The sequence below is a fragment of the Ctenopharyngodon idella genome, chromosome 8 (genome assembly GCF_019924925.1).
Source record: "Ctenopharyngodon idella isolate HZGC_01 chromosome 8, HZGC01, whole genome shotgun sequence".
NCBI lineage: Eukaryota > Metazoa > Chordata > Actinopteri > Cypriniformes > Xenocyprididae > Ctenopharyngodon > Ctenopharyngodon idella.
In genome coordinates, this window is record NC_067227.1 from 5,558,771 (window position 1) to 5,582,201 (window position 23,431).

General features: G+C 36.5%; 1 protein-coding gene across 3 annotated transcripts in view; it reads right to left on the bottom strand.

Moving 5' to 3' along the window:
• espn (espin) overlaps positions 1 to 23,431 on the bottom strand; it is an 82,506-nt gene that overhangs the window by 36,659 nt on the left and 22,416 nt on the right. For all 3 annotated transcript variants that reach the window (XM_051903458.1, XM_051903457.1, XM_051903455.1), the window contains exons 3-7: positions 19,435 to 19,621; positions 18,496 to 18,678; positions 13,845 to 13,976; positions 13,063 to 13,294; positions 11,213 to 11,484 (exon numbers count right to left, since the gene is read on the bottom strand). In XM_051903458.1, coding sequence (XP_051759418.1) covers positions 11,213 to 11,484; positions 13,063 to 13,294; positions 13,845 to 13,976; positions 18,496 to 18,678; positions 19,435 to 19,621 — 1,006 coding nt within the window. The remainder of the gene's footprint in view (positions 1 to 11,212; positions 11,485 to 13,062; positions 13,295 to 13,844; positions 13,977 to 18,495; positions 18,679 to 19,434; positions 19,622 to 23,431) is intronic.

Sequence of the window (23,431 nt, forward strand, 5' to 3'; positions counted from 1 at the left end):
GGCTAGATTACTGTAACGCTCTACTGGGTGGTTGTTCTGCTCGCCTGATAAATAAACTACAGCTCGTACAAAATGCAGCAGCTAGAGTTCTTACTAGAACCAGGAAGTATGACCATATTAGCCCAGTTCTGTCAACACTGCATTGGCTTCCTGTTAAACATCGTATAGATTTTAAAATCTTGCAAATTACTTACAAAGCACTAAATGGTTTAGCTCCCCAGTACCTGAGCGAGCTCCTAATTCATTATAGTCCTTCACGTCTATTGCGATCTCAGAATTCAGGCCAGCTGATAATACCTAGAATATCAAAATCAACTGCAGGTGGTAGATCCTTCTCCTATTTGGCACCTAAACTCTGGAACAATCTTCCTAGCATTGTTCGGGAAGCAGACACACTCTGTCAGTTTAAATCTAGACTAAAAACGCATCTCTTTAACCTGGCATACACATAACACATTACCAATTTATATTTCCAAATCCGTTAAAGGATTATTAGGCTGCATAAATTAGGTCAGCCGGAACCGGGAACACTTCCTATAACACCTGATGTACTCGTTACATCAGAAGAAGAATGGCATCTACGCTAATATTAGTCTTTCTGTTTATCCCGAGGTTCACCGTAGTCAACCGGATCCGGGCCGTATCCAGGTGAGACCAAGGACCTGCACCTTGACACGACCACAACGCAGCCCTGAAGTATCAGCAGAGATTGAGTCAACTAGATCATCCCCTGTGAAGGCCTCATCGACACGACAGCCACGACACAGTTCCTCAACAACCGTCCATACCCGCGTGATGAATACGATCCTCAATTGGATGGAACTGAAATAAATACTTTTAATGTTGCGATCCTATTGGACTTATGATAGCAACCTGAATTGTAACAAAGCACTGTTGGCCAGAGGAGAACTGGCACCCCGACTAAGCCTGGTTTCTCCCAAGGTTTTTTTCTCCATTTTAACACCAATTTGCCACTTGTCTGCCACCTGATGTCACCTGATGGAGTTTGGGTTCCTTGCCGCTGTCGCCTCTGGCTTGCTTAGTTGGGGACACTTGACTTGACATTTTGATATTCAACAGTGCTTTTGATCTGCCTGCATTGACACTATTCTTTAAGAGCTGCTGTGCAGTCAAACAATGTACCAGTTATCAATGTAAAGCTGCTTTGACACAATCTACATTGTAAAAAGCGCTATATAAATAAAGGTGACTTGACTTGACTTGACATGAAGGTGAGTAAATGATGACAGAATCAATCATTTTTGGGTGAAACAACCCATTAAGGTACTCAAATGAGGAAACAGATTGTTTTAAACCATTTAAGTTTAAAAAGCAGTACTGTGAACCTATTTCAAGAGTCCATTAAAAATAGTATTTTTATAATTAAATTACACTATAAACTCTACTCAAAGACTTAGTGTGACTAAACCTTAACTGAACCAAGTAAAACCATTAAAATTAGAAATATCAATTCAGCTTAAATCTTTTGCAGTCAATTGTTACCTATCAGTGGTGCACATGCATGTCTCTTTTATCACTGTATTGGTTTGTGAACAATTATTGTGTTTTAAATAAAGCATCATGCAGCATTAATATAATCACATTATTCTTTGACCCATCCTAGACCTAACCACAGACTCTACCCTTCAGCACAATGGTAACCCATAAAACTTCAACATAACAGAAACAACAGTAAATCCTGACACAACAGAACATTAACAGGTACACATCTCCACCTATATTTTTTTGTAACACTTAATTTTTGTAACATTTACTCTCTTTATACAGTGTAAATTTTAAAATTGTATCAAAGTATCTCAAATATTATGTGCTTACAAAAACTCCATGTAAAATAAAAAACTATATTGTTTAAATTAGTTTTAGAAGTAGAAAAAGTATAGCACTAACTATAGCGTGTTACACTGCAGAAGCTGCTGTCACTTTTTAAAATGACATGTCAGCTTACATATTTGAATACTGTCTTACCACCCCCACACACGCCATAAAAAGGTGACAGGCTTTAGTATCAGTGTGAAATTTCTTATATAATTTGTCTGACAACATTTTGACAATTCTCCTTCCCACTGTTGATAGAACTGCTTGAAAATGCCACAGACCAATGACAGACCTTTAGTTTTTACACAATTCTAAGAAATCTAAAACATACCATTAATTATATTTTCATCCCATACTAAAGTTGCTCCACATTAGAAATACCTGACACACATAAGCCACATAAACTCTTAATAATTCCTCTTGAGTTAATGTGGCAAAGCCTCATGTGACTCCAGCTGATTTACCTGAAAACAAAAAGACTTTTCATGGTGCAAAAGCTGAACTTTAACATGGATTTCTAAGCCTCACCATCTTAGCACAAGGCAAACAACACAGCAGGCTAAAAAAGAGACTGTCTGACCTCTTGTATGCTGTTTCAGTATCAATGCACTGAACGGTTTCACTTTCTGCAGCTGTCACTCACTTGTGTATGATAGTGAATCTTCATCACTGAGCTAAAATCAGTTTTATCACCTGCCTTTAGTAAAGGCTTAACATCACACGGAGAACAGAAATTACATTAGAGCAATCTCGGACGTGGTTTCAAGAGTTTCTAGAAATTTCCAACACAAAAAAGGTAATGCTTTGTTTTCTCTTAAGATTTACCTAATGCAAAGTCCTTGAATTTGCATAGTAATCAAACTTATGCAATAGAATTCTAAAACAAATAATGTCACATAATAGTTAGAGTAAAGCACCAAATGTGAGAGATTATTCAGTTGTTTGATGTTATATTGTCATTTAAAAATGAACAGTACCTTTCATAAAATAATAATAAAAAACCAAAAACAAATCTATTTTGGGTTGGGAAAAAAAGGGAATACAGCATGATCTCTGTCTGAAAGCATATCCACACAATAAAAAACAAACAAACAAACATCTATGACAATGAATTTGAATTCTGTCATCTGTGGGTTTTTATGTCTCACGCAGGCTCTGAGGATGGTATTATTCATTCATGTTCTTCCAGCACCCAATTTGCATTGTTGTCTAAAGCATTGTCCTCCCTGCAGAGTTACTCCCAGTGTAACTCGACTCAGCCCAATGCAGATGGTTTGATTATCATACCTCAGGGAAATTGCTGCTTGAAAGGCTAGTTAACCTCTATACAATGTGAACGGACCTGAGCCTATTTAAAACCTGCTGAATTTTTCATCACCAGTCACCAATGCTTATTCTTCAGGGTTTTGCAACACACAGGGACCGATGTAAAGAGTGTGCAGTAAGGTTAGATGAAGCTAAATTGAGTGAAGAAAATGAATGTAATGCAGTTGAACATATATCTGATTCTGCATGCAATGCATTTGAAAGATTCTCCAGGTTATCACAGATTACTAACCAACTAAACAACCAACCAACCTAAGGCTACATAATCTTATAAAACTAAACATAAGTAATAACATAAAGTCTGGAAAACATTCCTGTAAAACTGACAAAAACACCCATAGCAGCAGCAAAGAGAATTACATAATTACACTCAAAGCTTAAGTATTTACAAGTAAACCAAACCAACAAAGTTTTAACTCTTGCCACCATCATTACTTTATAACAAAATAACACTGAATTGCAGTCTTACCCTTTCCAACTGCCCTTATTTCTTTCCACAGTGCTGTCACCTTACGCGACGGTTTAAACCGAGAGCCAGTAGATGCACAGGTGTCACAGGATCTCCATTCTACTGTGTGTCATTCTACCTGACACACGGCTTGCCTTTCCCCGCCCCTTTCAACAATCACATCCCAGAGCGATGACTTCACTGCTCACCTGTTAACCAACCACAGGTCACAGCGCTCATGGTCTCTTATGCAAACCATTGTGACACAGTGGCTAAGCATGGCCGTTCTGACTCGACTTTCTCACCGGTCGAAGGACTGCATTATGCACACCGGCCACCGAAGGGAATCTGATTACAAATAAAAGTGGAGATCTCTCTCAAAGGTAGTTGATTTACGGAAATAACAAGTGGCAGTGGGTGATAAGAGTAAAGCAGAACAGTGTGAATTAGAAATAGAACATAATGTGACTCTTTTGTTAAACCGTATAAGAATTATGTTGAATAAAGTGCCGATCTTGCTTTAAAAATAAGCCTTAAAGTGAACTCAGGTGAACTTATATAACATTCTAGTGTAAGTTGAGTGAATCATAGCCTAATATGGGCCTGAGTTACTAAATGGAGCAGTATTCAAATATATTAGAGCTTTATAAACAAACTAACCTTAAGTGAGTTGGACTAAACAAAACCAGAACTGTGTCAGTATGCGGTGCCTATGCATACTTGTGTTAGCATGGTATCCAATTAAGAGGATGTTTTTTTTCTTCAATACGCAGTATTTCTTCCAAACCATGATCAATGTTTGTGTGAAAATAAGAGGAAATAAACAGTATGTATTTTATTTCTCTTTGCATATATGAATATTATACACTCATTGCTGTCTATAGAAGAAACAACTGAGATAAAGAAATCTTATTTGTGATTTCTCTTTTTTTAAATAAATTCAAACCTGAAAGGTTCCAACTCCTAAAAAGGAAGTACATGTAATCCGTTAAGTAAGTGTTTGATTGGCAGCTCTAAATCCCGCCTCACGATCACCCACACCCAACAGCATTACAGCTGCTCATAGCCTTAAGTCTTTGACCATAAAAGGAAAAGCAGACTGCATATGATTTGAGACGACAGATTCTAGAACATTTCTTTATGTCTTATTAAAGTATTTATTTTCATTAGAAGGAAAGTTCTCTGTGAAGTTCATTTTGTACTGAATTAGTCATGTTTTGGTCATGAAATATAATTTATATAATGTACTTACACACTATAAAAAAGCTACTACATATTTTCCAGTTTATGGGACCTTCTGAGTCACAAATATTCAAGAAATGTAAATTACTGTTAACCCATGTTAGACAAACAGAATTCTCAAGTGTCAAGTATTGAGTTATATGTACAACCTTTAAAAACTATATCCCATAATCATTATTATATTACATTGTATTACATAATTATATTATATTATTATGTGTTGCCAACAACAATTGTTGAAATAACTTAAAAATCCGAATGCATCATGTTGCCTTGACATTTTTAACTTTTCAACAATTTCTTGTGTTGAAAAGTGCAATACAATAGAATTTCAATGCATTTGAGAGGGTTTAATGGCAAAAATACAGTTCTACTTTTCTTTAAGTACTTATATTAATTCTTCCAAATAAAAATAATTTGACCTGTCTAAATCATCATGAAAAGAATTTTATTGGATAAAACTGTAAACAGACAACATCAGTAAGCGATTCTTATTAACTATTTGCAAATTATATTAAGATGCTATATTTTCAAATATATGTGTAGGGATTTTAACATTTATTGCGCATAGACTGATGTACAGTAAGTGCATTACTGTAAACACCACCTTTTTTACATATATCGAACTTTGAGGGATATACTGTATTTTCAGCATCTGTACTACTGAATGCCTAGCAATGACTGTCTCCTAAAAAGTGCAGGATTTTCTAAAGTTATGAAGGTTGCCACATAAACATACAGGGATAATTTTCTTCTAGAGGCTCTGCTCTATGGCTCAGTGGAAGAGATACTGTCTGAGAGGAGAGACAGAGGTCAGGCAGAGGGTCATTCTGGGGGTCAGAAGTCAGACAGGGTCTAGCTAGCTGAAGGTTTCATTTCGCTTGGTGGATAAAGTAATAATGGATGCCACTGCAGTGTTGGGGAAAGTTACTTTTAAAAGTAATGGATTACAATATTGCGTTATTTCTTTTTTTAAAAAGTACTATTTAAGTTACTTAGTTACTTTTTATGGAAAGTAATGCATTGTTACTTTTGTGTTACTTTTTTTTTAATAACTAAAATAAAAAGAAAATTTTTATTTTGGCAAATGTTAAGGCCTTTCACACAGAGGGCCCTATTTTAATGATCTGAGCGCAAGGTGCAGGTGCACTTGGGGCATGTCTGAATCCACTTTTGCTAGTTTAACGACGGAAAAAATGGTCATTGCGCCAGGCGCATGGTCCAAAAGGGTTGTATATAGTCTCTAAATGAGTCATGGGTGTGTTTTGGGCGTAATGTGCATTAAACCAATCAGAGTCTCATCTCCCATTTCCTTTAAAAGCCAGTTGTGCTTGCACCATGGCGGATTCATTATTTACAAGGTGGAATTTGCAAGCGGAAAGACTGAACGCTTCTCCAGAGAGGAATCCTTTTATTTTTAATATTTAAAAATGTTTGTGTACTGCTGTGCATCCCTGTGTGTGTAACAAGCAGAGTGTAAGCGTGTTGTGTACCCGCATATAGGCACATATCACTAACGCACACTTTAAATAACAACAAAAAAAAAAATACTGTGGCATTGACTTTAGACCAGGTTTTAGTTGGTCAGTGGCGCAGTCCTTTTCACTTGCCTCAAAATAGCAATGCGCCAACAATGCGCCTGAACACACTTCGCTTTGGGCGAGTGCGTTTGCTATTTAAACAACGTGTCGCTGGACGTGAAAATGATAACTGCGTCAGGCTTAAACTAGCAAAAAACACTTGCGTCTCGACTGCCGTCGCATTGTGCCGGGTGTATGATAGGGCCCCAAATGTGAAATGAAAAAGCCTCAGAATGAAGGAAATGCAAATTCATGCCTGTACAGTAGAGGGCGCAGCTCAAACAAACCTTTCAGCTGTGCTGCCATTCTGGATTGCAGAAGAATAGGACACAGGAGAAGAAAGTTTATCACTCAAGTAAGAGAAGAACACTCTTACTTGAGCAATAAGCTTTCTTCTCCTGCAATAAAAAAATAAATAAAACACAAATGTGATGTTTATCTGAAGTCATTTTTGCTTAGTATGGTTAAATTGGATCATCAAAGGTCAGCAGCAAAGACATTGGTTAATAAAGTAAGATTAAATACATAAAGTATATTTGGGTTATTTAACATATTTAATTATTGTGGGTTTGCGCACTGTTTTTATTAATTTTGAGGAATACTTAATCTGTTTTTGTGCAAGTGAGATGAGTAATGCTCACATTTAGTCCAGAACTACAATAACCATCATGTTCACACAGCCCACACAATGCCTCTGCATCTTTACTCCCGATTTCTCTCAATATGGGGACAGGAGAGGTGTCAGTCAATAAATGGGAAAACAAAGTAACATTACTGATTTGAAATTATTATGTATCTTGAGTTATTTGTAATGTGTTACCCCCAACACTGGATGCCACAACTTTACCTGCACTGTATAAATTCCTCGATTTGGAAAGCTAAATTCATCATAATGTAAACTGAAATGTGAAGCAAGCCAATGAAAATGAATGAAAATTACATTCAAACATTTTAAGTGTTCAGATAATTTGTGGGGCCTCTGAATATATTTTTTGTATACTAAGTGAATTGTTAAGTTCTGATCTTTTTTTCATTAGTTAGTCCACCATAAGGTACAATGGTAATCATCAAAACAAGGTTTGATGGGAAGATCTGAGCTATTACTTCAAATGCTTTGCAAACATGCCAGACAACAAGTGCATTATCTGCTCTTCATACTCCAAAAATGCCATTAGTACAGTTGAATTCCCATTAATGATCTGAGAATGTGTGTGTTGGGATATCCTGGCATATCTGACAGTTTAATTAGTTAAATTAATGTCAAGTCTGTCATGCAATGCATCAATAGAGCTTTTGGGAGGTCAGCTCGGCTAATGGAAGCCCTCATTAACGGGAACACAAAAGTAGCATTGTGTTTTTGTCTATACAAGCATGCGAGTCCATATCGTGCGTGTGCACCTGCTCTGGGCTTTTCTCTTTTTTTCCCACAGATTGAAGTTTGTTGGCCAGACAACAGAAGATGCACTGCTGGTCTGATTATCCAGCTTTCTAATGGCCGCTGTGCACCTCTGTGTGCTATTTGTGACAAACTGTTGTGGTTAAGTTCATGGACGATTAATTAGACCATATTGTGTTGCTTTACTGTCAAAGCTAACTGAGGTGTTATCTTACACCTACATATGTATTCCATGCCAATTAAAAAAGGATAAGATGATGGTAAGTGCGTGTTAATTAGATGTACAATCCACAGGGAATGCTTTGCTATTATGGGCCTATAAGCAGAACGACTAAAGCTCTATGGAATATTTAGTTACACAGGACTCAGATGGGATGCAACTAACTCGGCAAGCTGTTCTTTGTAATTAACTGAGCTGTTTAATTATATCATATTGCTTGAATGCACTTATTTTAACTTTTTAAGATTAAGTTAAGTCATTAACAACAAAATAGTGGTTGAAATGTCATAAAATATTCTGGAATCTTTAGTTCTGTTCTACAACCTAGTGAGCTGAATACCTAGTGAACTCATCACCATTTTAAAGACAACATTAAAAGGCCTTCACAACCCATTTTATTTCTGTACCCATTTTATTTCTGATAAGCTCAAAAAAATCATTCAAGACAGAGGATGAGTCACGGGAAATGTAGAAACTTGAAAATATTGTGTGCTGTGTATTCTGTTTTATGCTTATTAGAGGAGTTAAGTCAAGTCTAATTTATGTTTATAGCACTTAAATCACATTACTTAAAAGTAGCTTTACAGATCATCATGATGTTAAAGTCCCTGTAAACCGGAAGTTGCAAACGACTTTTCTCCAGTGTTGTGACGTATTTTCAAGCGAATCGGAATATTGAATAGAGGGCAGGGTTTTACTTTAGCACTCCTGTCCATCTCTTGCTTATAGCAGAGTAACTGTTGGAGGGGAGTGTTTTAAGCGTTTTCAACCCAAGCCGTCAAAGTGACGTCATCAGAGAAGGAACGCCATTCCAGACCGGAAGTAACTTTTCAGATTTTGATTACTACGACAAACAATTTTTTTTCTGTGTATTAACTTGCACAAATTAATTGTTCGCCACAAGACTAGTAATATGCGCTAACAAAGTATATAGGGTCAATTTTGATTTCATGACAACTTTAAGGTTTATAATATATTCATATTTTCAAGCCTTATTGTCGCACTTAGCAGATTAGAACTGGGCAATAATATAGTTTACGTTTTGCGACGATATAAGAAATTGGGATTTGCTATATAATATATCTCACCCTATGTGAGTATACTGTATGTTTGTAGCATTCCTTTGGCTTAGTCAAACTCTATTGGAATCAATTCAGGAAGTTGTGTCTCTTGTGCACTTCACATGAATAATGCTATTTTGCGTGCCATGCAGAGCTGTCTACGTAGAGCATTTTAAATCAGTCTCCATTTCATTTGGGCTGCCTTTTGTGTTGTGTTAGATGTTCATTTGCAGTTCTGTTCTGATTGTGAGCCTGATATATATATATATATATATATATATATAAGCATACAGGATTATAGCTTTACTCACTCTTGTCCACTATTGTACAGCAATTCATGTAAAGGCTTTTATTCTATACTGTCCATTAGTACAAATAAGACTCCTTTATGTTCTATGAATAAACATGGTGATTCAGGTCTTTAATCCTCATTTCTGTTTGATCAACAGCTACATACTGTAGATGATGACTCACTAGAGGCCATGTGCGCTGCACTCTAAATGGATGAATTTTTATGTAGCTCTAAATGAAATAAACTACGATCTTTTTTTAAATGGGTCATGAATTTAGATTTTTAGATCGTATATTGTGTTTCTGAAGGTTAGCCTATAAAGTTAAAGCTGCAGTCCGTAAAGTTTTTTGGTTAAAAATGATCCAAAATCAATTATTGAGCAAGTACATAACCAGCCAGTGTTCAAAACTATCTCCTTACTTTAGCCCGATTCACAACAGTAAGCTTGTAATAATGTTTTTTAATCTGAGTGGTACTGGTAGGTTTCCGCAGGAAATACGAGTTTCCCTTTGAGTCATTACGTCACGTCTGTATACATAAAAAAGGAATCGCGGATGCTGCAGGTGGCGAATCATTTGAAGACTCTTTTACAGCAGCTGTAATAATTAAGCTTGTCATTTTGATGCTGGATTGTAATCAAGAATGGTAAAGACGACCGTAATCATTGCCAACTGGTGAATCACCAGTAGTAAAAAAGACTTCAGTCAGCGGAGTGGCTACAGCAAAAAAGAGAATGCGACCAGGCCCGTGCGAAATAAAGAATAAAAATATTGGCAGGGCTTTTGAAAGGTGGTGTGAACTCTGTGTTTTGAACAGGTTTAAAACGGACACAGAGATTGCTTTTTTCTGCTGGACTGGTAAGACATTTTAATGGTTTACTCAGTAGATAATGCTAATTAGATAACGCTAATACACACTAAATACATGTAGTCACACAATGTTGATGTTGTTAACATTAACAATTTGAGAACAAAGTATAACAATAATAATTTGCACGGTTTGACGTGATGAACAAAGTTTGCGATCATTAGATTCAATCACTTTGATTTATATCAATCATTTTTGATTTATTGTAGAACTCTTTTTTCAGTTGTTTAGAACAAAAGTGGCAGACATGTTACTGATAAGCCGAAGTAGAGTATCCACACCAATGCGGTGACAGACAGCCTACACTCCTCAAAACATTAGATTCATCAGCGCTGAGGAGCCGTGCCGATGCACAACCCACATAAAATGATAATTCCGCAACCATCTGCAATTGCAGATTTCAAACAGAGATGGCAACAAAGAGGCAAAACTTACGGACCTCAGCTTTAAATCAAATTCTTAAGTCAAGCCTTTCAGTTATAAGGGCCAAAGGCTTTTCTAAGTCTGAGAAGAGGAAAAATATACATTTTAAATATGTATTTGCTGATCATTTTGTCAACCTTTAAAAGTACACTTGCATATAGATGCCCTCAGAGTTAACAAACATGATCTAAAGTCACAAAATCCAAATTTGATTTAATTTATCCCTGTAACATTAGTTACAGATTTTGAGAATGAGTCTAGGGGAACTGAGGAGGACATTCTGAAAGTACATTATAGAAAGTATAGTATATTTGCACACAACACTGAATTCTTATATTTAATAAGATCAATTAAAATTAATTTTTTTAAAGATATTTTTTGATAACTTTAAGATCAATGCTATGAAAACATATTTTCTTTAATTGTTTTCACTGGTTTACAAATTCTGCTTCGTATTATTAAACAAGGTGATCCTAAAAGAAGGATGCACAAACAACAAGAAAATGTATAGCATACAATACCTCTTTTTTGACAACATCATTGTCCACTCTACGAAGGTTCTTCTTCACCTTCAAGTATTCGGCGGACGCTTCTTCCTCAGGTGGTTTGGGTGGGGGATAGGCAGGTGGGGGAGGTGGTATATGGGAGGAATCGGACGGAGGTGGGGGTGGGGGAAACGTTGGAGGGGGCGGCAGGTGTGCAGGTTCTTTTGCATCCTGGGAGCTTCCTGCTACATCAGGATTCAGCATGTCCATATAGGTCTGCATGTCTGTAATGTTCGAATCTGTACCTCCTGCAATAAAACATGTTTCTTTAATTATTCATTGATTTAGTCAAACTATATAAATTAAAAATTATAGAGTAAATAAAATATAATGTAGTTAAACGAATAAAAAACAAATATTATTACCATATTATATTTATAAAAATGATATTTCAATGTGATATTTTACATGATAAATCTCTTATAAATATAGTCTCTTATAATCTTGTAATCACTAAATTGTTTGTATTCACTGCAGTTGGCAGGTGTGTTATTTTTTCATTCATTTATTTATTTATTATTTAATTTAAAAATTAATTTTAGGCTTTCTCTTTCGTTCTTTCTTTCTTTTTAAAAATAGCCAAAACTACTGGATTTTTCATTTTAGCCACAGAAGTGAATGGCTAACTATGGTAACTGTAATTGTTTTACTTATGCCTGCAGAGGCAGAGCTATGGACTACTAGGTTGAGAAATATTTTCTATTATTATTCATTTTACATATTATTATTAAATAGTATTATTCATTTTCAGTTTTTGTTTAATAAACATGTACTACATGTAAACATGTAAAGACTAGCAAAATGCATTCTGTATTTATGAAAGATATTCACAGTGCTTACCCCAATCATGAAGTCAACCTAATAATATTCACTATACCTGAAATAGTCTAAAGTCTGCACACACCTCATTCTTTATTATTACTACTGTTCAGCATTTTAGAATAATAATCATCATAAGTAATCAAAACCATAAACACAAAATGTAAGTATGGGAATGTTGCAGTGGTGAAAAAGATAATGAAAAACACAAATTCAGTCAAGTGTCTAAATTTCTGACTGCTAGTGAAAGTATAAAAATCTATACCACTGTTGTACATAGATGTTCTAAATGCATCCACTAGAGGACATTACTGGGAAGGCTCACAGCAGGTTTCCTAGACAATGCTATGGCAACATGTTTCTGAATGAGTTCTGCTTCAGCGAGCTCAGCTTTTCCCACCATTGTTAAGATAATGCTTCAATTACACTGCATTGAGCAAACTTATGCACAGAGAACATGGAGTATTGTCATTTTAGAGAGGGGAGTTCTGTTCAAAACACACAGGAATGCAGGAGATGTGAAAAGAAAATTTTCTATCATGTTAATGATACAAAATAAACAGTTCAAAAGGTTCAAAGTATGGGGTTGGTAAGATTTTTTTTATGTTTTTGAAAGAAGTCTTATCAAGCCTGTTTGATCCAAAATACAGTAAAAACAGAATTTATTTTGAAATATATAATATATTTTAAAATGTAATTTATTCCTGTGATGGCAAAGCTAAATTTTCAGCATCATTACTCCAGTGTTCAGTGTCACATGATTCTTCAGAAACTATTCTAAAATGCTGATTTGGTGCTCAAGAAATATTTCTTATTGTTATCAATATTGAAAACAGTTGTGCTGCTTAATATTTTTTGTGTAAACAGTGATTTATTTGAGACAAAAATCATTTGTAACATCATAAATGTCTTTACTGTCACTTTTGATCAATTTAATGTGTCCTTGCTAAATAAAAGTATTAATTTCTTTAAAATTACTGATATTTATAAATGTGTGTTTCTTTGACCTGTCGGTACTCGTGAGGGAGGCGTGCCACTCCTTTTCTCTCCAGTACTGGATTGGCTGGAGTTTGCAGAGTCGTAATTGGACAGCGAGCTGGAGGGCGAGCAGATGTCAAAGTGGGCTACAGGGGGGGCTGGGGTGGGCAGGGTGGCGTTGGGGGAGGAGAGGCCTGAGTCAGGTTGCTTATACTCCAGATCTGCCGAAGGGTCCCGTGACAAGACTCGGTGTTCCACACTCTGAAATGAAAGCCAGTGTTCTTGTTAAGCATATATTAGTTACACTTATTTGGCATGTTGAGTGTAAAGATGCCTGTAAGTGTTTTTTTTTAATGAACTCTTTGAGAGTGCATAAGGCAAGGAATTCTTTTTGATACACAAAAGTTAATTACAGGCAGTAACAAATGAGATTGCAGCTGATGATGTGGTGAGAAAGCACATCACTACACTGGGGACATGCAATCACTATTATCTACAGTACACACTTACAACAACCTAATTACAACGAATAGCCTACATGTACAATTATAGTTGCACTTAGATGTTGTTCCTCATTAAAGTTTTACACATATAAAAAGGAACAGTACTTAAAATGTGGCTAAAATTTTGCACACAATAAGAATTTAATATGTATCAACAAAAGCAAATTACCAGGAAAAAAAAAAATATTAGCAAATTTTGTAGTACTGAGAATGTAAACAGAGATATGTGAACATATCTGATGAGAATTTAACATTTCTTTTGTTGTAAAACCCTTGTTTAAGACTGTGTGTGTTATACTGTATCTCACCATGTTTTCGACAGTGCGGAGGTACTTGGCACACTGTTGATGCCCGTTGTATTCAGCTAGGTCTGCTGCTGAGAATCCATCCTGGTCCCGTATTCCTAGATCCACTCCATTTACTACCAGAATTTGACAGCACTAAACAGAGAAACAGACATTTACATTAACACCCAGATAATCTGTGCTGCTTTATTAAATATATTTACCGCTGTCTGCTAAAGCAAGCATTACTATTCCTATTGCTCATTCTTAAAGGGATAGTTAACCCAAAAATGAAAATGATCCCATGATTTACTCACCCTCGAGCCATCCTAGGTGTAGATGACTATCTTCTTTCAGACGAACACGATCTGAGATATTTTAAAAAATATCCTCAGTCCTCCAAGGTTTATAATGGTTGTGAATGGCAGCCCAAATTCTGAAGACAAAAAATGCATCCATTCATAAAAACATTAATCCACACGACTCCAGAGGGTTAATAAAGGCCTTCTGAAGTGAATCAATGTGTTTGTGTAAGACAAGTATCCTTATTTAAAACTTTATAAAGTAAAATAACAAGCTTCTGGCGCGACAGCCATATGCATTCGACGTATGTCCAAAAAGCGTTAACTTCCGTGGCGTAGTACACAATGCCATGACGTTCTACACAATGACATACTGCGTTGTACATCATGGCTTAGTGTAGAAGCTCGTTACTTTACTTTATAAAGTTTTAAATAAGGATACTTGTCTTACACAAATGCATCGATTTGCTTTAGAAGGCCTTTATTAATCCCCTGGAGTTGTATGGATGAATTTTTTTTATGGATGGATGCATTTTTTTGTCTTCATAATTTGGGCAGCCATTCACAACCATTATAAACCTTGGAGGACTAAGGACATTTTTTAAATATATCTCAGATTGTGTTTATCTGAAAGAAGATAGTCATATACACCTAGGATGGCTTGAGGGTGAGTAAATCATGGAATAATTTTCATTTTTGGGTGAACTTTCCCTTTAAGGTTAGGAATGTGAATAAACCCTTTCATAATCGGACATATCTCTATTATACACAGTTTTGTGAAAATGTTGCTTAAATATAAAATATGTTTAACTGATTTGATAATGCTTGCAGCTATCAGTACTACTATCTATATCAATACTTCTATCAATACAATAGTACTCAGCTCTGAGTATTACACAACTTATTACACGAAATTGTGCACATATCTGTGACTAAACAACAGCAGTTGAAAGAGTGCGTGCTCTTCCTGTAGGGTGTGAATATTTGTCTGTTGACATATGAGAGTTTGAGAAAGACAGTTGAGTAAAGTATTAGTGGTTTAATGAATGCAGTAAAAGGGTACTTTGTTAATGACAGCTGTCATGCGTTTAGCCCTCAGGTGGAGAACAAGAGACAATACTCTCTGACTGTTTCTGTGCCTCCCTTTTTCTGTCAGCTACTCTCGGACGGATAATGTTACAATGAATAAAGGTGCCGTGCTTCTGTGAAAAGTTCTATGCTTTCTGCAACCTGCTTTACAGCACTTTTACAATAATTTCAAGTTATAGCATAAATACAATTTTCCTTCACTTACTATTTTTTTTTTTTTACTAATTCTGTATTAAAATGTATTCATTCTAATAATAATAAATTGCTATTTTAAAGGTTCCTTATTTTGATTTGGAGGTCTCCTGCAATTGTCACAATTTGGTGTGGTAAGCAGCAACACAGGAACTAAGGAAACACAGGACACAAAAAACACAGGACCACAGGAAACAGAAATGAAAACTAACAAACGCACTAATAAATCCTCCCAAAAGGTGCATCCTTGCACCACAAACAGTCCAGCTGTGTAGAGTGGAGGGGGTCTTGGAGGTTGATGAGTAGCTGGCAAAGTACAGGGAACCTGAGGAGCCGGAACACCATGGTGGAGCAGATGGGGGGAGGAGCCAGGGTGGAGCCCTGATGGACTTCCCTGGCGGGATCCGGGGTAGGGCTGGACGATTAATCGAAAAGTAATCGAAACTGAAATTCAGAACCTCTAACCGACATAATTTTCCCATGCTGGTTATTTTGTTTTTTTTAATCCTGTTAATAGCCTTAAAAACATACTATCGCAGGTGTAGTCACGTGACTCCGCCCCGTCCAGTCAGCGGCATGAAAGCAACGCCGAGTCAACACACAGAGACGGCACATGAGCGGTGAGCCCCGAGATTACTTTCACTTGCGTCTTCACTACACTTTGTCAGTTGTATTATGTGTTTTAAGGTTTGCAGTTTGGACATTCAAACGATTTTAGACGATCGGATGTGTATTATTATATTGAGCTACCGTGCTCGCGCAGCTGCATTGTGGCACAAACACTCATTCAAGCAGTAGCTGCACAAAACGTGAAGATCACATGCACAGAGAGGAATGCATAAACTAGTTGTCAGCGCTGTCCTCTGATTTATCACTAAAGTAGCTTAGAAACTCAAAAGTTATTATAGCATATATTTTTCTACTTTTGAAGTAACTATTTACAACCCACAGCTTCACAAACAATAGAGAGACGGTATGACTAATTCACACACGCAATCGCTCTCATTACATATTGGTAGTGTGCTAATTTATCTTTATCAGATTTACAACGAGCAGAAATATGTAAGAAATTATACGAATCATAGATAAAGTAACTGCTGAAAGTGAGCTGTTATGTCAGATCACTCTTTCAATAGGAAAAAATATACCACCTTTAATAGTCAAGCATATTTACAGTACAAACATTGTAAGTGAACAATGAGGGCAAAAAAAAAAACAGAAACAAAATAATCATTCATTAATTGTAATCGAGGTAAAATGTTCAATTAATCAAGGTTTTGATTTTAGGTCATAATCATCCAGCCCTAGTCCAGGGGCAGACTAACAAATGCATAGCCAGAAGAGGTGGAGACCCAGGTGGAGAGGGTACAAAGGCCCAGGGCGATATCACAGACCCGGGAGTCCAAGGCGTGCGGGACCAAGGTGAAGGCGGGGGCATGGAAGACCGGGGTGACACCGGAGGGAATGAGGACATAGGAGGCGGCGGAGGGAAGAAGGAGCCCAGCAGAGGGGTGTAGGGTTGGAGAGCTGGGGCATAGCCAGAGGCCCGGAAGATCGCAGTGGAACCAGGATGGAGAGTGACCAAGGCAGAGCCAGAAGGACAAGGGAGCCTGGTGGAGCCCTAGGGATAATGGACCACAGTAGAGCCGAGGGAGCACAGAGCAAAGGCAGAACAGACAGGCTAACAGGCTGAGGTGGAGTCATGAGCCTAGAGGCCCGAGGTGCAGCCTGGTGATCAGCGGTGAGGGTGAAGCAGAGGAGCTGAGCTTTAACTAATCAAAGTAAACACGTAGGAGAACTTTGGAGAATCACAGGAGTAATCATACATCAAATCCACACAAGAAACAAAGACGAGAACTGACAAAGACAACTAAAAGCAAAGGGCTATATATACAAGAGCAAACACAGGAAACTAAAAGAGATACATGTGTAACTAATCAGAAACTATAGAAACTAACAAGGATTTAATCATGGAGCTAAACTGAAGGGAAACACATGAAACAGAAATACAAGCACAAAATGAAAACTAATAAATGCAAAACTGAACATAATCCTGACAACAATAGGTTTACATGCATCTAAGGTTAAAAACACTTTAATCAATATACATTGCAGCATCACTGCTTGTCTCACATTGTCTGAAACAGTTCAATAGGATTCAGTCTTTCTAAACTTCTCCTTTCCGAGAGCCTCCTTTGCTCTGATTGGTCAGATGGCCCAGTCTGTTGTGATTGGTCTACTGCTTACAGCAAGTTTCGGAAAGAAAATAGGCATTACCATATCTGAATTTCAGCAGTTGTACACAGAGTGGTATTAAAGGGTTAGTTCACCCAAAAATTTAAATTCTGTCATTAATTACTCACCCTCATGTCGTTCCACACCCGTAAGACCTTCGTTCATCTTCGGAACACGAATTAAGATACTTTTGATGAAATCCGCACAAAAAGTATTCTCGTCACTTTATAATATTAAGGTAGAACCACTAAACTCACATGAACTGTTTTAAATATGTTTTTAGTACCTTTATGGATCTTGAGAGGTTGGGTGGCTTCGCTCTCAATATAGGCCTCACTGAGCCATCAGATTTCATCAAAAATATCTTAATTTGTGTTCCGAAGATGAACGAAGGTCTTAGAACGACATGAGGGTGAGTAATAAATTACATTACCATTTTGGGTGAACTAACCCTTTAACAGTAACGATGGTGTTGGTTTTACCATATCAATTCGAGCCCGAGTCCTCAGCTCTCACTCCCAAACTCTTTTAAGTCTCAGCTACAACTAGAGTGTATGAGGGCGGATCAAAGTAAAAACTGTTTATGAGCAGCCAATGAAGACCATTTGCGGGAGTTATGCAAATTTGTTGCAAACCTATGTTAGTTTGTGCAGAAAATAAGACTGGAATTACTGATGACTCGTTTCAGGCAGTTCAGAATCAGTTCTTTCTTTTGGAAGATAATAACTCCATTTATCGTACACTTTGATTTTTGACACTACATGAAAGGTAATATCCACAAAAGCATAATAGGGGCCCTTTAAATGTAAGAAACATTAACGTACAGTAGTTTTCTGTTGGTTATTTCTTTTACATACCTCCAGCTCTCCATTCTCGGCTGCGTCATGAAGAGGCGTACCACCCCAGCTGTCTGTCACTATTTCCCCCCCATGCAGGAGGAGCCAGCTGAGAACCTTGGCATGGCCACGGCTGGCGGCAAAGTGCATGGCACTGGCCCCATCATTGTCTCTGTCAGCCAGGCTGATTTCTGTGAAACTCATCTATTAAAGACAAAAAAAAAAAGTGAAATTCACATGAAGTTAGCATGCTAGCATGCCAACAAGCCTGATCAAGCACCTTCAGATATGATGTTAAACTAAAAATATATAGATTCATAATGTAAAAATCTATAAAAAAAACTTTGAAAGAAAATATATAGACAACCAGCTTCAAAATCCTGCTCAACATAATAGTTCAAATAGCAAAAATGCTAGTAGCTCAAATTATGCACCTGAAACAAATAGTTTTTCACAATGTAAAATAATTATATAGAATAAAGGATAAATCAGTCAAGTCACATTTATTTATATAGTCCTTTTTTACTATATAAATCCTTTCAAAGCAGCTTCACATTAATAAAACAGTAAAAGTTCAGTGGGCATAACAGTGCCGAATCTGATCATTATCAATTCATTTCAAAATTTGTTCTCATCCTATAGGAAAATCAGGAGTTCTAAGAAACTAAAACTGTCCAAAAACGTACAACAATAACAAAACAAATAAACTTCTATTTTTTTCATTTGAAATGCTCACAAATTTTGATGTTTTTTTCTGTAACAGTTGCTTGTTTTTGCTGGAGAACTTGTATTTGTGGCATGTATATTTTCAGTTCCATTCTAGCAAAGTGAAAATTGTGAAAAATTTTCTGTGATAACTTGCGTTGACCCTAGGAACATTCTGTAACAACATATTTGAAATTGGACACTTTAATAAAGAACTCATCAAATAAGGCAAACTTAAATAAAACCTGTTTTTACCAGCCAGACAATGACAGTGTTGTGTCCCATCTGGGCAGCAGCGTGCAGTGGTGTCATCCCATCATTGGCTCTGATACTTGGCTCCGCCCCGCAGTCCTTCACTAGGTACTGGACAACTTCCAGGTGGCCCTCCTGACATGCAAGGTATAGTGGTGTGGCACCATTCTTGGTTTGAAAATTGACAACTCTAAAACACAAACAAAAACACAAAATCAAGGAATTCATACAAATAATAGGTGACTGGAGATACAAAAACTCTTTAATGTTGTTTCTTATAAATAGTACCTATATGTTTATATAGTCACTTAAAAACCCTTCTTGGTATAAAAACGTGAAACAGCAGCAAAACCCTAACCCTTCATAATTATATGATTTTATCACATGGGACTGGAATACCTTTAACTGCAGCATAGCTGCATATTTTTGTACACTGACTGACATTTATGATGACAATATCCAGTTAGGACAACTCTAAGGGCCAGAGGATCGACAGCAGAAAGCAGCAAGTGGGCCCAACTAACCTTACGACACCTTGGATAATATTTCATAATAAATCACCATCATAGCAGGATATTGAGTGTTGAGCCACTAGTTGTATTTTTCTGAGTTATACAATAAGTCATGAAATAATTACCTTATAATAACTATACTTTGGTGCTGCAAAGATATTGTCAGATAATGCCAAGATCTCATGAGCTGATCAACGCTTGTCAATGTCAAAATGAGATTGGCAATCAAATCAAAGAGGACAGTCATTACTGTTACTTTATACAGTAGCAGAGCATGAATTCCAACATGCTTCAGTCTTAACAGTAAAAAAGTGAGATGTAAGATGTAAATAAGTAGCTAAACATTTAATATTTGTATTACAATAGAAATTTTAAACAACAGCATTATCCAGGCATTCAAACAACTCAACCAGAGCCATTTTTAGCATATTAGGCATATCGTGCATGAACTAAAACATGATAAAATGTGTTTGACACAGCCTTACGAAAAGTTCATTTTATGAAGTATACTTAAAGCTGCAGTCCGTAAGTTTTGCTTCTTTGTCGCCATCAGTTATTTGCAGAATTATCCTCTTTACGTTGGTTGTGCATCGGCAGGGCTCCTTAGCGCGGATGAATCTAATGTTTGCTGTCAGTCTGTACTTTGTACTTTGGATACCGTACTTTGGAATCACAGATTCTACATCTTGAAAGTATGACCAAAATAACAATTTTCACCAGAAAATGTCATCTAATCAAGTAAGTAACATGTCTGCCACTTTTGTTCTGACCAACTGAGAAAAAAAGCATTACAATAAATCGCACTGCCAATGGTGATTAAATCTAAAGATCGCTTAGCTCATCACGTCAAACCATGTAAATTATTATTATTGTTATACTTTGTTCTCAAGTTGTTAATGATAACAACATCAGCATTGTGTGACTATGTGTATTTAGTGTGTATTAGCGTTACCTGTAGATTTAAATTTCTGCAGCCACTCCTCAGTCTTTTGCTTTTGACTGCGGGTTAATCTCCAGTTGTCACTGATGATTGTCATTTGGACCTTTCTGGATTACAATCCACCATCAAAATGATAAGTTTAATTACTCCAGCTGCTGTGAGAAAAGGCTTTAAATGATCCGCTACAAGCGGCATCCTCACATGCCATATAGCCTACTAGCTGGGACTCCTTCTTCATGTAAACAGACCTGATGTAATGACACAAAGATGAACGACTGCATGCTCGATTTGAACACTAGCTGGTTATGTACTAGCTCAAAATTTGATTTTGGATAATTTTTAACCAAAAAAAGTTACGGACTGCAGCTTTAAGTAATGTTCAAGTTTATTTTTAAGTATACTTTATGAAGAAAGTATACTAAAATCAATGTACTAGTAGTAAACTTGAAAGTGTACAATTTCAATACTGCTTGGGACTAAACTGGCCCACTTTTTATTATATAAAAGTATACGTTTAAGTGCACTATAAGTGTAACAGTAGTAAACTTTAAGTGCACAACTAGTTCACAACTATGTTTCTCATTTGTACTTCATCTGTACTACAAGTGAACTTAGTATACTAGTAGTTTACTAAATTAATACTTGTAGTAGTACATTTTCTTGTTTTTAGTTTATGAAAGTACACTTTGAAGTCCACTCTGAGTAAACTACCAGGTTAGTAGTTTTATAGTTTTCTTTAAGTAAACATAACATCATACTTCTAGTTTACTATTTATAGGCTTTTTATATCTTATTTTTGCACATAGTATACTACTATATACTACTACACTATAGCAGCTATACTACTATGTTCCTATTTAGGTAATTTTCTATACTTTAAATATACCTTAACTGTAGGCTTCTTTAGCTCTTTCCATTTTAAAAAACGTTTTATTCTAGCTTAATGCATCCTTTTTAATCGACCTCTTGAATATGGGTGAGTTTCATAAAAAAGTAACATTTTAAACAAAAAGCTGAGGGAATCGCAGTTTTGTCAAAAGCCGCATTCCCACCGTCGGGCCGAACGGTGAATGGTAAAGAACGGTTCAAGGTGTTTTTCTACTTGAGCCTGGTACGGCACGGCACGATTACAAACCGTTCTCGGCCCGGAATTCTCGGCACGGAGTATGTCCGGATCAGATTCAGAACAATGATAAAAACACAGATAAAATAGATGTAGATCGCGTCCATCAAAGCTTCACAGTCGTTTCCTCTTCATGGGTTCGACATTTAATTCTTGAACGAATCGTTCTTTTGAGCCGGTTCTGAGGAAGTAAACGGTCGAGCCGCTTCACTAATCGAACTGAATCGAACTTTAGTTCCGGGTTTATGAGACGCACAGCCGAAGTTAGCACGTCTGATTCAAAAAGAACCGAATGAGCCGGTTCAACCAACTGTCGAAGTTTGCCGAGAGTTGGAGTCTGATAAGTGAGTTGACGATACAATGCAAGACTGAGGCATGTACCGGAAATATGCTTATTATGACTACTGTTATTAAATAACATTAGCTACAAAAACCTTTCTGTCGAGAGATGTAAATAAATTTTACTATGGTTTATTGTACATGCAGATTATATTTTAAGTTGTTAAGCGAAATCAGTGAGTTTTCTTTCTATATACTTTAGACATGTAGAACATTTTTGTGCATCACATGTGTGCTATAGTGGCGAATCTTATCCAAGATGTAGGCTACTCAATGGTCAGTCGTATCCGACAGGGTATGGATACTGTGATTTTTCCCTCCCAGCCTCATACTTACCTGTCCCAGAGCGACACCCCATAAGTACCGCCACACTCACTAATGCATATAGTATGCATCTGATCTAGGCTATATGTAATTGAGAGCATTCTGAAAGACTGCTTATGCGTGTTTTATCAACATGTCAATTTATTATAATCAACAAAAGTTTTTACCAGCCAATGGCATTTACAGCTGAAAAGACTGGACTGATTTTCTACTGTTTAGTGTTAATCTCCATTTAACTCAGCCACTTAAGATAGCCTGAGATGTTATATGAATATGGTCCCTGGAGCATATTTTATCAGCTGGCAAGTTTCAATGCACATTTAAGAGTGCAAGTTGCAACTATTATTACTCAATAAAAAATGTTTGGTTAAAAACAACCCAAGTTGGGTTGAAAATGGACAAACTAAGCGGTTGGGTTAAATGTTTGCCCAACCTGCTGGGTAGTTTTATTTATGTAAAAATTGCTGTATTTCTTGCTTAAAATGAACCCAAAATATGTTGGAAATTAACATTTATTAATATTAAATATAATAGTTAAACAATAAACATTTATTAAATAGTTTATTAATAAATGTTCACCTTTTGATTATTATTGTTGCCTCTATAATTATGTGTCTGATTTTCAATTTCCAACCTATGGGTTCATTTTAAGCCAGCCATATAGTCATTTTTAAACGATAGTTGGGTTAAATAAAACTACCCAGCAGGTTGGGCAAACATTTAACCCAACTGCTGGGTTAAAACAACCCAATCACTGGGTTT